At 40.1% G+C, this 14,845-nt stretch overlaps 1 protein-coding gene across 1 annotated transcript in view; it reads right to left on the bottom strand.

The window, feature by feature from the left end:
• Nucleotides 1-14,845, bottom strand: part of napbb (N-ethylmaleimide-sensitive factor attachment protein, beta b) — a 39,896-nt gene that overhangs the window by 23,705 nt on the left and 1,346 nt on the right. The window contains exons 2-3 of the mRNA XM_070889884.1: nucleotides 13,238-13,317; nucleotides 1,159-1,275 (exon numbers count right to left, since the gene is read on the bottom strand). Coding sequence (XP_070745985.1) covers nucleotides 1,159-1,275; nucleotides 13,238-13,317 — 197 coding nt within the window. The remainder of the gene's footprint in view (nucleotides 1-1,158; nucleotides 1,276-13,237; nucleotides 13,318-14,845) is intronic.

Genomic DNA, 14,845 nt, shown 5'->3' with positions numbered 1-14,845 from the left:
TGACCCCATTGAGGAAACCTCTAACAGCAGATCAGAACCTCAGTCTGGAAGCCAGTGCATCTATTTCCACATATGCCACCTTCCTCCAACAGGAAAAAGGTGTGTGCAAAAGAGCAGTAACTATGCAATGCTTTAAATGGTACCAGTGGATGCAATGGTTCCCAACTTGCCATACAACCAAGAAATGTGCACAACAATGAGGAGAGCTCTCACCTTTGTCGATCTCCTGATACCAGCCCAATTCCTCCTCAGTTGTAGCCAGGTACGAGGGACCCGAGTGACTGCAGTAATTCACTCGACGATCTCCCACCATGCAGCTGGCACCTGGGGTGGGGGAGGCAGGGGAGTAGGGGGTCCGGCCTTCAGCCTCAACTAGGACCACCCTCTATGGGTGCATCTCCTGCAGCAGGATCGCCAACCCTTCCGCATCAAAGGGAACAATGCTGTCCGCACGTCTCTACTGAGACATTTCACTTCTTTTGCCACAGCTACAACTTCCTTTTTTTTTTAAAAAAAAGTCAAGTTGCAGACCTTTTAAAGCTGCTGCCTCACTGAAGTTAACACTCCCCAGCCAAATGCTAAGCCTTCAGGGCAAGCTTTTCACACACCAGGAGCCAATACAAATTAAAGGGAGGGACTTCCATCGCACAATTCAGCACAGCATATCCTTGGAGCTGCTGCCGCAGGAGAGCTTGTACCCTGTGCTAATTCAGCCTCATTTCTCCTCATTCTAGCAAAATCGGGGCTCAGGTGTAATTCTAGATTGGAGAGTTGTGCGCATTGTGATGCAGCACAAGGGGAGCGCCAATCAACTGGGCCACAGAATGACAAAGTGTGCGGGTATGTGGCCACGGGTTCTCATTCTTAGCTATCGGGGATGTGTTGACTGGCCTTCCCACAGGATTCAACCAGGCTGATGTCATGGCACTAGCTGGAAAGTGACTGGACATAGAGATCTGGAAGAAGGTTGCATGTCTGCCTCTGTGCTCAAAGAGGAAACATGGGGCATTTCTCTCTTCGCCCCCGCCCCCGCCCCCACCCCCACCCCGCAGCCACACCCATCCAATTGCTGCCAAGCCCATGTTACTTGGAACAAAATGTCTGAATAAATAAATCAAGCAAAGAGTTCTATATCCAGCATGTTTTAAAATCTCCTACCTTGCGGATCTGCCTTTTTGTATGCGTTCCCAGCATCCACAAAACTGGTGGCAGCATCGTGTTTGCTTTGCAACTGTAGATGGAGTCTGGCTGCTTGGCAAAATGCATTCCCTGCAGCTATTCAATGTAAAACAAAAAATAAAATCTACTGCACTTCAACACATGGCAAAACAGTACCTTTTCCTCGTGGAACCTGTCGAGACAGTTCCCTTTATTCAGAACATCTGAAATATCTAGGAGATTATTATAAATTACAACATCTCAGGCAGTTTCACCTGCAATGACTAATTCTCTAACCTGTGAACATTTCTGGTTTACAGCTGGACTAGTTGCATGGAAATAGGATACATAGACATGTTTTGCTGTGTATTTTAATCCTTTAAAGACTGCTGCAACAGCGTTAATTTATATCAATGATATTATAATTTGAGATGCATTCTCCTTTGCAACTCTTGAATTTTAAAAATCTACTGAAATCATTTTTAAGCAGAGGTGGCAATAAAGTAGTGAGACTAGAAATACTGTTGCCAATATTACTGGATTGACGCATAATGTATCTATCTATTTGACGTTTTCTGTGAGTTAACAGCCCAGTTGAAATAGCATAACGAGGAATGTCATCTGAACATGTTAAGGGTTCATCCGCGAATGTCACCGACAGTAATTTTTAACCTACTTCACCCAGTAAGATTGTTGTTCAAATGCCTATCCAAATGACTTGGCACTCCCAGCATGTTTGTAATGATTACATTTACTCCATCTCAGTTTCTCATGAATTAATATAGTTTAATACAGCAATACATGAATGTGCAATTGGTTATCTGAATAAGGCTGTTTGCCAAACTGTTCAGATAAATGCCATCCATTGGTATTTTGAAAGCTGGAACCCTGAATCATAACCATGAGGGATTGGGAGGTTACCTATGTTTATGATCTGTTGTTGTCTGTTCAAGGTAGTAACATCTCACCTTGCTCTGGAGGACAACTAAGTTCCTGTTACAAGCACTTCCTGTCCCGGAAATAAAATGTTTTTTCAACCTTTTCTATTTCATTCCATTTCTCAATTGACTGCATAACTCAATTAACAAAAATCTTTAAGGCACAACACTACACTGACAAACAATTAATGACCAAGACTGATTATAGATACATAGTACATATAGTTAAGCCCATATTTACAGATGAAGCAATAGACATTCTTACTATGAAACCTTCAAAGCTCTGACCATTGTGGTAGTGCGTGTGTGAGAAAGAGAGCAAGAGTGCTATAGGAGGGAAGTGACCATATAGCATTAGATTTGATGAAGATCAGGCTGAAGTTACAGTTTTTCACAGCTTGCAGCTGAAAGGAGATATGGTTTGCAACTATAGTAGCAGACAAATTTGTTTCAAATCCAGAGAAGGTTAAGGGGCGATCTAATAGAGATGTTCAAAATTATGAGGGGTTATGTTGAGCAAGTTACGAGAAATTGTTTTCTCTGGCAAGTGGGTCAGTAACCAGAGATCATAGATGTAAAACAAATGGGAAAAGGACTAGAGGGGAAATTAGGATTCCCCCCCCCCCCCCCACAGAAGGTTGTTAAGATCTGGATTGCACTACCTGAAAGAGTGGTGGAATCAGATTCCATCAGAACATTCAAAATGGCAATTGGACATGTATTTGAAGAGGATTAATTTGCAGGGCTATGGGGGAAAAGCTGTGCTGTAAGATTCTATACTTCACTAAAGCTCCATACCAACGCAAACAACAATATGATAAATCAAACTGGAAGATCACCAACTGGTCATGCAGGCTCTGCATCCAATTTCAATTCCCATTAATACACATTATCTCTGTGACCACATCCCATTTTAGAATATCAAAGCTTGCATAATGTTATCACAATAATGTTTTGCTGTAATCCCTATTGTTGATTTCAGAATTGCAACAAATGAATCAGCAATGCATCGAAGATACTGAGGATATTAGAATAGGGAAGGCAGTAGAGATAGTAGGTACAATTAAAGATTTGCAAAAGAAGTTAGATCAATTATGCAACTGAGAAGACAAATGGGGGATAACATTTGGCACTGAGAAATATAAAGTGATGCACATAGGTTAAAAAAAATGTGGATCGCAAGTATACAATGAATGGACAGAGAAATTTAGAAGGGAACTGGTAGTAATAATAAGAATGTCACTTTCAATGTGTACCATAGCTAATAGATGCTTGCATATAAAACCAGAAAAGTAGAATATTGACTTAGAGGTTATGCTAAATATAAGGTTTTACAATGCAGTGGTCAGAAGATAATTACAAACGAGTACTGTGTTCAGTTTTGGGCACTGTGCCATAACAAAAATATATACACTGGAAAGGGTACAAAGAGCAGCAAAACTGGTCTGAAGTGGAAAGGGCATGGCCTATGAGGAAAGAATAGAGAATATTAATAATTGCAGTCCATAAAGAAGGTAATGGGGGGTGGGGGGAAGTGGGTATCAAAGTATATAAAATATAACTAGCATATAGATACAACAAATCCAGATTATGACTTCAAAGTAAGCTATGAAAGCAAGACAAGACACAAATGGGAATTGGTGAAAAGCAAATTTAAAAGATGTAGGGCTAGAAATTCCCCAGCCTATCATTGGCCCTGAAATTCTGGCCTCCCCAGGTCCGTACGAAGTTTGTACAGACCCAGGAAGGCATCGGAAAAGCCTGTTTTCGACGCGCAATGCGCATGCGCTGAAAACCGGCTTTTCCGATCTGTCACGTTTCTGGCTTGACAGATCCTCCGCAGATAAGGAGCGAGGACATTTGTAAGTGCAAATTTCTGATATTTACGCATACAAATGTCCTCAAAATCAGGCGCATGTATTTTAAAAACACAAAAACATATAAAAATAAAATTATTAAAACATATTTTATTAAAAACCCTCCCCACAACGGTAAGTTTATTTTTTTAAACTTTTTAAAAAACGGGAAAATATATATTTTTTTAAGACATCAATAACTTTAATTTAAATTAATGTAGTGTACATTTTCTATTTTTGATTACTGTTTTGGATGTTTGGGGGGGGGGGAGGGGGGGGGGGGCAGAAAGAGGTTTCTCATTCCTGGTAATAGGAGTTTAGGACCCTACGGAACTCCTATTACTATGAATGAGTATATGCTTTACCTGCTGACTGGCTGCCCAGAGCCATGTGATTCCAGCTCCAGGCCTGCACATGTCCCAACGTGCATGTGCTGTGGCGTGCAGTCAGCTCAGGCCACAGCATCGGAAAGTTGAACGTGGGCAGCAGCTTAAGGTAGGTGCGTATTTTTTCTCTAAAATGCCCGCGGAAAGGCCAAAACGGAATTTCAGGGCCATTATTTGATAAATAATATCATGTTAGTGAAGAAATAAGAATAAAAATTGCGCGTTTTTTAAGGGGGTAAATTTGGCCACAAAATACGCCTGTTATTAAAAACGGCGTTGCGTGACGATTTGGGGTAAAAACCTCGATCTCGCCAACTTTAGCCCGAGGCCCATCAACGCCAAAAATACAGGCCCTGCAAAAAGCAAAAAAATCAAAAACATTTACAAGACCCCCAACTAAGTAATCGCTGCAAAAGAATTAAAAAATAAAAACAAAACTTTTAACTTACCTTTTTTGCAGGTCTTCCTACTTACCAACATTTGAGACTGCAACGCCCGCTTTTCTCGCGCATTTTTTTTTCATCCAAGAACGTGTTCGCCGAATGGTTAAACTTAGGCGGTGCAGTTTTTTTTCCACATTGCACATTGGCGATCCGCTTTTCGGCAATATTTTGAAACATCATTCTTAAGGTTTGGGGAAATTTGAGCAATTCATTAACAAAAAAGCACTTTTAACGCCAAAAAATTGCATTAAAACATGCATTAGGCTGGGGAAATTCTAGCCCTAAGGCACATAAATAAAAAGTCAGGTTGGGAACAGGGCCATTAAGGGATTGACAGGATAATACCACAGGCAGTGATAGAGAGATGGCAGAAATATTAAATAATTACTTTGCTTCATTATTTACCAGGGAGATAGAACAGGTGGACGTGACATTGGATCATGAGATTAGTAATGAAATAACTGCATTTAAAATAAAAAGGGGCGCTATAGTAAATAAACTAATCAAACTCAGGAAAAAAAATCCTGGTCCGTATGGATTGCATTCATGCATTTTAAAAGAATCTAGGGAAGAGATAGCAGAGGCCATTACTACATATATTGAATAATTCATTAGAAAAAGGTGTAGTGCCAGAGGACTGGTGGATAGCGAAGAGAATACCTATATTTAAGTAGAGGGATAGAACATGTCCAGGGAATTATAGACCAGTCAGTTTAACATCAGTGCTAGGAAAAATAAAATAATCCCTACTAGAGAAAATAGAACATCTAGAAACAATAAATATGATATTGAATCGTCAGCATGGATTTCAAAAGAGAAAGTATTGCTTGACCAATCTCATTGAATTTTTTGAAGAGGTAACAGAGAGAATAGGCAAGGGCGATGTAGTAGATGCAATTTATCTAGATTTTCAAAAGGCCTTTGATAAGGTACCACATAATAGACTAATGAATAAGGTTAGAGAATGCGGAGTCAGGAGATAAGTAACAGAATGGATAGCTAGCTGGCTTCAAGACAGAATGTAGAGTAGGGGTAAAGGGTAGCTATTCACAGTGGCAGAAGGTGTGTAGAGGTGGGCCCACTATTCACAGTTTATATAGACGATTTAGACTTTGGAATCAAAAACACAATTTCTAAATTTGCAGATGACACCAAATTAGAGGGTGGGCAGGGTGAGGGGGATAGTTAATACTAAAGAGGACTGCAACAAATTACAGGAAGACATTAATAAACTTGCAGAATGGGCAAAAGTAGTAATCTCGGGATTGCTACCAGTGCCACGTGCTAGTCAGAGTAGGAATCGCAGGATAGCTCAGATGAATATGTGGTTTGAGCAGTGGTGCAGCAGGGAGGGATTCAAATTCCTGGGGCACTGGAACCGGTTCTGGAGAGGTGGGACCAGTACAAACCGGACGGTCTGCACCTAGGCAGGATCGGAACCAATGTCCTAGGGGGGGTGTTTGCCAGTGCTGTTGGGGAGGAGTTGAACTAATATGGCAGGGGGATGGGAACCAATGCAGGGAGACAGAGGGAAACAAAATGGAGACAGAAGCAAGAGACAGAAAGGAGATGAGTAAAAGTGGAGGGCAGAGAAACCCAAGGCAAAAAACAAAAAGGGCCACTGTACAGCAAAATTCTAAAGGGTCAAAGTGTAATAAAAAGGCAAGCCTGAAAGCTCGGTGCCTCAAGGCAAGGAGTATTCAGAACCCAGGAGAGGGCTCGGAGCTAGTTAGAATGGGTGAGAGCGCAGATGAACAGGACCCCAAGAAAGAATGCAAAAGGCAGAAGGCAACAGAGCAGAATAGCACTGGGGTAAGTGTAAACCACAAGGTGATAGGAAGGGACAATATGTATGAATATAAAGGGGCTGCAGGAGGGGTAAAAGCTAAAAATCATGGTTTAAAAACTAGTATTAAAACACTACCTAAACGCACGCAGCATTCGAAATAAAGTAAATGAGTTGACGGCATAAATCATTACAAATGGGTATGATTTGGTGGCCATTACAGAAACGTGGTTGCAGGGTGGCCAAGACTGGGAAGTAAACATACATGGATATCTGACAATTTGGAAGGATAGACAAGAAGGGAAAGGAGGTGGGGTAGCTCTGTTAATAAAGGATGATATCAGGGCAGTTGTGAGAGATGATATTGGCTCTAATGAACAAAATGTTGAATCATTGTGGGTGGAGATTAGAGATAGTAAGGGGAAAAAGTCACTGGTGGGCGTATTTTATAGGCCCCCAAATAATAACTTCACGGTGGGGCGGACAATAATCAAGGGAATAATGGAGGCATGTGAAAAAGAAACGGCAGTAATCATGGGGGATTTTAACCTACATATCGATTGGTCAAATCAAATCGCACGGAGTAGCCTGGAGGAGGAATTCATAGAATGCATATGGGATTGTTTCTAAGAACAGTATGTTACAGAACCTACAAGGGAGCAAGCTATCTTAGATCTGGTCCTGTGTAATGAGACAGGAATAATAAACGATCTCCTTGTAAAAGATCCTCTCGGAATGAGTGATCACAGTATGGTTGAATTTGTAATACAGATTGAGGGTGAGGAAGTAGTGTCTCAAACGAGCGTACTATGCTTAAACAAAGGGGACTACAGTGGGATGAGGGCAGAGTTGGCTAAAGTAGACTGGAAACACAGACTAAACGGTGGCACAATTGAGGAACAGTGGAGGATTTTTTAAGGAGCTCTTTCATAGTGCTCAGCAAAAATATATTCCAGTGAAAAAGAAGGGTGGTAAGAGAAGGGATAACCAGCCGTGGATAACCAAGGAAATAAAGGAAAGTATCAAATTAAAAACCAATGCGTATAAGGTGGCCAAGGTTAGTGGGAAACTAGAAGATTGGGAAAATTTTAAACGATAGCAAAGAATGACTAAGAAAGCAATAAAGAAAGGAAAGATAGATTACGAAAGTAAACTTGCGCAAAACATAAACAGATAGTAAAAGCTTTTACCGATATATAAAACGGAAAAGAGTGAGTAAAGTAAATGTTGGTCCCTTAGAAGATGAGAAGGGGGATTTAATAATGAGAAATGTGGAAATGGCTGAGACCTTAAACAATTATTCTGCTTCGGTCTTCACAGTGGAAGACACAAAAACCATGCCAAAAATTGCTGGTCACGGGAATGTGGGGAAGGGAGGACCTTGAGACAATCACTATCACTAGGGAGGTAGTGCTGGACAGACTAATGGGTCTCAAGGTAGACAAGTCCCCTGGTTCTGATGAAATGCATCCCAGGGTATTAAAAGAGATGGCGGAAGTTATAGCAGATGCATTCGTTATAATCTACCAAAATTCTCTGGACCCTGGGGAGGTACCGGCGGATTGGAAAGCAGCTAATGTAACGCCTCTGTTTAAAAAAGGGGGCAGACAAAAGGCAGGTAACTATAGGCCGGTTAGTTTAACATCTGTAGTGGGAAAAATGCTTGAAGCTATCATTAAGGAAGAAATAGCGGGACATCTAGATAGGAATAGTGCAATCAAGCAGACGCAACATGGATTCATGAAGGGGAAATCATGTTTACCTAATTTACTGGAATTCTTTGAGGATATAACGAGCATGGTGGACAGAGGTGTACCGATGGATGTGGTGTATTTAGATTTCCAAAAGGCATTCGATAAGGTGCCACTCAAAAGGTTACTGCGGAAGATAAAGGTATGCAGAGTCAGAGGAAATGTATTAGCATGGATAGAGCATTGGCTGGCTAACAGAAAGTCGGGATAAATGGGAACTTTTCGGGTTGGAAATCGGTGGTTAGTGGTGTGCCACAGGGATCGGTGCTGGGACCACAACTGTTTACAATATACATAGATGACCTGGAAGAGGGGACAGAGTGTAGTGTAACAAAATTTGCAGATGACACAAAGATTAGTGGGAAAGCGGGTTGTGTAGAGGACACAGAGAGGCTGCAAAGAGATTTAGATAAGTTAAGCGAATGGGCTAAGGTTTGGCAGATGGAATACAATGTCGGAAAATGTGAGATCAACCACCTTGGAAAAAAACACAGTAAAAGGGATTATTATTTGAATGGGGAGAAATTACAACATGATGCGGTGCAGAGGGACCTGGGGGTCCTTGTGCATGAATCCCAAAACGTTAGTTTGCAGGTGCAGCAGGTAATCAGGAAGGCGAATGGAATGTTGGCCTTCATTGCGAGAGGGATAGAGTACAAAAGCAGGGAGGTCCTGCTGCAACTGTACAGGGTATTGGTGAGGCCGCACCTGGAGTACTGTGTGCAGTTTTGGTCACCTTACTTAAGGAAGGATATACTAGCTTTGGAGGGGGTACAGAGACGATTCACTAAGCTGATTCCGGAGATGCGGGGGTTACCTTGTGATGATAGATTGAGTAGACTGGGTCTTTACTCGTTGGAGTTCAGAAGGATGAGGGGTGATCTTATAGAAACATTTAAAATAATGAAAGGGATAGACAAGATAGAGGCAGAGAGGTTGTTTCCACTGGTCGGGGAGACTAGAACTAGGGGGCACAGCCTCAAAAGATGGGGGAGCCAATTTAAAACCGAGTTGAGAAGGAATTTCTTCTCCCAGAGGGTTGTGAATCTGTGGAATTCTCTGCCCAAGGAAGCAGTTGAGGCTAGCTCATTGAATGTATTCAAATCACAGATAGATAGATTTTTAACCAATAAGGAAATTAAGGGTTACGGGGAGCGGGCGGGTAAGCGGAGCTGAGTCCACGGCCAGATCAGCCATGATCTTTTTGAATGGCGGAGCAGGCTCGAGGGGCTAGGTGGCCTACTCATGTTCCTAATTCTTATGTTCTTATATTATATAATATAATTGGCAAAACATGTCAACAGATAAATGTGATATATTACAAGAATAAGAGGGAGGTCACTTAATATTTGGAGTGTTTGAGTATGTGTGAGGTCGAGGATCAAAGGGATCCCGAAGTACAAATACACAAATCACAAAGTTGCAACACAGGTTAGCAATGCCATAAAAAGACAAACCAGGCCAAGGTTAACAAGGCCATAAACTAGAGTTTTATTTCTAGAGGGATAGAATTGAAAAGTAGTGAAGTTATGCTAAACTTATATTGAACTTTGGATAGACCACACTTGGAGTACTGTGTACACTCTGGTCACCATATTATAAAAAGGATATAGAGGCACTGGAGAGGTGCAGAGAAGATTTTATACCCATCAGGAAAGGATGAACAGGCTGGGTCTACTTTCGCTTAAAAAAAAGACTGAAGGGTGACCTAATTGAGGTCTTTAAAATTATGAAAGGTTTTGATAAGAGTAGATACAGAGAGTGTGTTTCTACTAGTGGGGAAGAGCATGGACTAGAGGCCATCAATATAAGTTAGTCACCAAGAAATCCAATAGGGAATTCAGAAGAAACTTCTTTATTCAGAGTGGTGAAAATCTGGAACTCGCTACCACAGGGAGTAGTTGAGGCAAATAATATAGATACATTTAAGGGGAGGCTAGATAAGCATACAAGGGAGAAGGGAATAGAGGGTTATGTTGACAGAGGTAGAGGAGGCTCTAGTGGAGCATAAACGCCGGCATGGACTAGTTGGGCCGAATGGCCAGTTTCTTTGCCATATATCCCATGTAATCCTATGTAATATTAGGAAGAACCTCTATACTTAAATGGTCTTAAATGATTGGAATAATCTGTTAGGGAGGTTTGTAGAAGCAAGAACACAAGTTATTGAAAAACAGAATTGGTTGCTATAGAAGAGTTAGGGTACTAGAGATGAACGTTAATTGCCTAAATTAACATTCTTGTCCTTGACCTTTTGTATTGCACTTCTAAAAAGGGACAGAGACACAGTGTACTTGCGAGAACTGCCCTGTGCTTTGTGATGTTCAAAACACACTATATTGTAACTGAATACAATCTACTATACAAAGATTATCTATAACTCAGTTTAACACAATAATTTACATGACAATTAAAAAAGTTACAATACCAGTTTCTCCTGTGAAACAATTCTCTGTGCCGCTGGTTAATTTTGATGAATTATAACAGAATGCAACAGACGCAAACCTGAGACACCAAACTGGACAATAAAATACTTCAAAAATATATCACATTTTTATTTATTGGAATGACATTTAAGAAGACAAAAGGGATCAGAATTTTAACAATCAACATTTAACAATAGACTCCATTTTTAAAAAACAAACACCGATCTGGTGAACAACTCCATTACCTAATCTATTGGTTAAAGGCCAAAGCAGCTGATCACATAGCACTCACTGTTGAGATTCTTGCTAGGCGTTTCAAAATATACATTTTTTTTAAATCTGTGATTAAATAAAACAGCACGTGTTTCAAAAAAAATTTATAAAACTGATAGCCACCATCTTAAAGACTAACATCCCACCTGAACACCTGTGCATTTTGTAAATGGTAGTTGCTGACACGATCAGGAATCCTGCTGCACTGTTGGAAACAAATTGCAGCACAAGAAACCCAACCCCAAATAAAATGCAAACTGGTTACAAGCGGGGTTTGTTATATGCTCAGATTAGAAAATGAAACTATATCTGCCCATTTGCTTGAGAGCAAGGTAGATAGATACTGAACTTCTATTCAGCATGTCTCATTTCAAACCCAAGTTCAACAGACCGATCTTGGCAGAGCTGTCAGGCGATATCAAGGAAACAGCTTCTCCAGAGGAAACAGCTTCTCCAGAGGAAGCAATCTAATCATTCCAAATAAAAGGAAGACATTTACAGCTTATTTGAGGGTGGTGGAAGGGGAGGAGGAACCAAAATCCCATTAAGGAAGGAAAAGAAAATAAAGTGCCAAAACCAAACTGGGAAACATATGTTTGCTTTTTGAAAAATGTCACAATACTACTGCAATGTTACAAGGTAAACCGTATGAATTATAAATTTTGTTTCATGTTACAAGCTCAATTATCAGGTTACGTGTGTATAGCTACAAACATAATGCCAATCAGATCGCAAAAAGGTATGATTTTAAGAATTTTGAGATGGAGGAATAGTATTGCGACAGCACCTTACTTGGGTTTAACACTGGACTTTGCATATTGGTATCAAAATCCAAGAGATACTTTTGTGCTTCATGTCAAGTTTCATATCACACCTGCTGACAAGTTATGGATGACTTTTGTTTTTACAGAAAAACCCAATCATAGATATTTTTTTAAACTCAATCTATTTAATACAGCATTGTACACACTAAAGCTACTTTATATTCATGTCTAAATATAGTTTCTCTGGTTTTGGAACATGATAGACCAGGTTTAAATGTCGTCAGGCTATGTCTGGTCAAAACACCTCTAACCACTATTAGTGTTTAAATATTTTGCCTTTTAAATTTTCGCTAATAACTACAAGTCAAAATTTGAATTGCCTTCCAAATTCACAAAAAGCTTCAGCAATCCACTGGCCTGTGAATACCTCCAAACGTCAGAGTTAATCCTCTAATCCCCTTTCATCCATTTTGTAGCATTTTACAACCTTTTAACTGAAGATTTATTTTTGCTTACTTCCTAAGTAGATCCATCTTATCTTTTTTTAATCTGTTCTTCCATCTTACTGTAAGAGCCCAAATACTGTACATGATTTCTTAATATTAAATTAAGCTTGCAAATGGATGATGATAATAGGAGGGGTTCTTTATAGGGATGACTTGTAGCTCCATGTCTTCATATGTTTACACTGAAATCAATAATACTTGCAAAAATAAGCAACTCTAGCAAAAAAAAAGAATCCATTGCGAGGCACACCCTGGCTGCTGTTATTGGCAAGCAGCGCCAGGACCGACATTTTGAATCTGCATAGACTGAACAGACTCGCACATGCTTGCCTGCAGCAGGACTCATGTACGTAGGTAGCCAGTGGTACAGAAACCGCAGGCGGCCTATTGCATTCGTTGCTCCAGCAGATGTGGCAGAAGGCTGAACTTCCACGTCTGGGATATGCTACAGTGAAATCAATTGTGTAAACAATCCTTTAAAATGTGAATTTTTCTGCCTTTTGCTGACTTTAATTCCATGCAATTATATTTTGCTTTTGTGTTGCACTGAACCTACCAATTGCAGCCTCACAACATGCTATGGGTTTGTATTATTGAAAACAAAGTTCAGATTACACAAAGATTTTGTTAGTCATCTCTGAATAGGACTACAGGAATGTGGGGATATGGGGAAACCTCAAAACCAGAATGCACAAACACACTTCAGTCATTATGTAAGAGCTGATTTCGAACAAAGCAATGTTACTAATGGTGATTTCAGCTATAAAGTATGGAGCCATGTAGTTCAACCTTACTGAAACAACAGGAATTCCATTCACCTTAGCACAGCAAATGCTGGGACTAGAAGTTTAAGTGTAATTATCACCTTTATTTTTCAGACTTTAACACCAACAACATTGTGATAGCATTCACCCTTTAAACTGTAACCCAGGTTTAAAGATGTAACTCACCACTCCAGTTTTTAGCCATCTTGAACATGTTTGCAGCTCTGGCAAACATTTCACATGCCTCTTCTACTCTTGAGTTTCCTCTGTTATGAAATACAATATTAAAGTCAGTCAATCATTTATTTATTTGCCCCTTTTCTTTCCTGCAACGTTGATTCTTCGTCCCACACTTCCCCAATATCATCTCACAAGCAGCAAAGGAGGCGCGATTAAATTGGGACAAACTCAGGTCCAGGAATGTTGCCCAATGCTCCTATCCCATCGCATATCTCCTCCCAATCCCACATAGCACTCGATGAAAACAGATGCAGTAGATCCAATTGCATTCAACTAACAGGAACTCATAGTTGCAGTCCTCTGGTTGAACTACCTGACACACCTTAATGCTCAACATTCAACATCGGTATGTCACTTAACATATGATCTGCAGATTGGCCTTTGCTTTCCCTCTACCATTTTATTTTGCCGTTTCTACACTACTATTCAAAAAGTGTCCAATTTTCTGACACTATGGCCAAAGAACAAAAACCCAAGCAGAATCAGGGACAAAATCTGATACACTATTAAACTGCACTTCAAGTTTACACCTAAAGAAATAAGCACAAGAGGTCTCAATTTATGGCACCTGCATTACTAGTACCTCAAGGCTCTGGCTGTACTGTAGAGTTCAAACTGCAGCTCACAAAACTCAGACGATTCAGTTCAATTTATACTTATATTTCATACTCTTTGCTTTGCCCTGTTTGATTTGTGTGACTTGGAGATTTTCAAAGAGCAGTTCTTAACTTTATTGCCACATTGGTGTAAAAATCCTACATCAGAACATGGAGATTTGTTAGTATCAAGAGTTTAAGATAGATGCAAATTAATGGAAACATTGGTTTAAACTTTATATGCGACCACAAGGCTCCACAACATGCAATTAAGTGGTACACAAAAACAAAAAGCTTTTGCACTCCTAGAACAAAAGGCACACTTTTCTCCATATTATATGGTAGCCATTATGATAAAATATTGGTTGTCTCTATGATAAGTAAATCATAACAACTGATAAAATCAAAGGCATATAACAGCATATCACAATAAAATTAATTTAAGTGGAAAAGTGGTAGAAAAGAAAATGAATCTTGGGAGTGATTTATGAAGTGAATCCTATCCTTGTGCTGTCAATGTGTTACTATGTCTGACATCACTTTGAATAGTGAAATAAATGTACCTGCAAGTAAACCTCCAGTTGCTGATATTAAGAGCTTAGTAAAACATGGTAATGTGTTTCATTTTGTTATAATTATTTAACCGTCTTAATAATTTCCCAATGGCTCAGAAAGGTTATCCAATAAGTAGCTTAGATCTACAAACAGGAAGGCCCAACATTCAATTCATGGTCTCTGTTTAATGATCACTGCTGAGACAGAGGTAAGGGCATTAAAATTGGGTTAGGGAGGGCATAGCAGGGTTCCTGCTCCTGACCATTACCCAGTGCCCCCAACCCCCTACTACCACCCCCCATCCCCCAACCACCCACCAACTGGAAAACATGCATGTGTAAAGGAGAGTACAGGATTGGAGGGTCGTGATAACCCCACAGGACAAATAATAAATGACAGATAC

This window comes from Pristiophorus japonicus, chromosome 9, assembly GCF_044704955.1.
Source record: "Pristiophorus japonicus isolate sPriJap1 chromosome 9, sPriJap1.hap1, whole genome shotgun sequence".
Lineage (NCBI taxonomy): Eukaryota > Metazoa > Chordata > Chondrichthyes > Pristiophoridae > Pristiophorus > Pristiophorus japonicus.
This window is presented reverse-complemented; position numbering and strand designations above follow the sequence as displayed.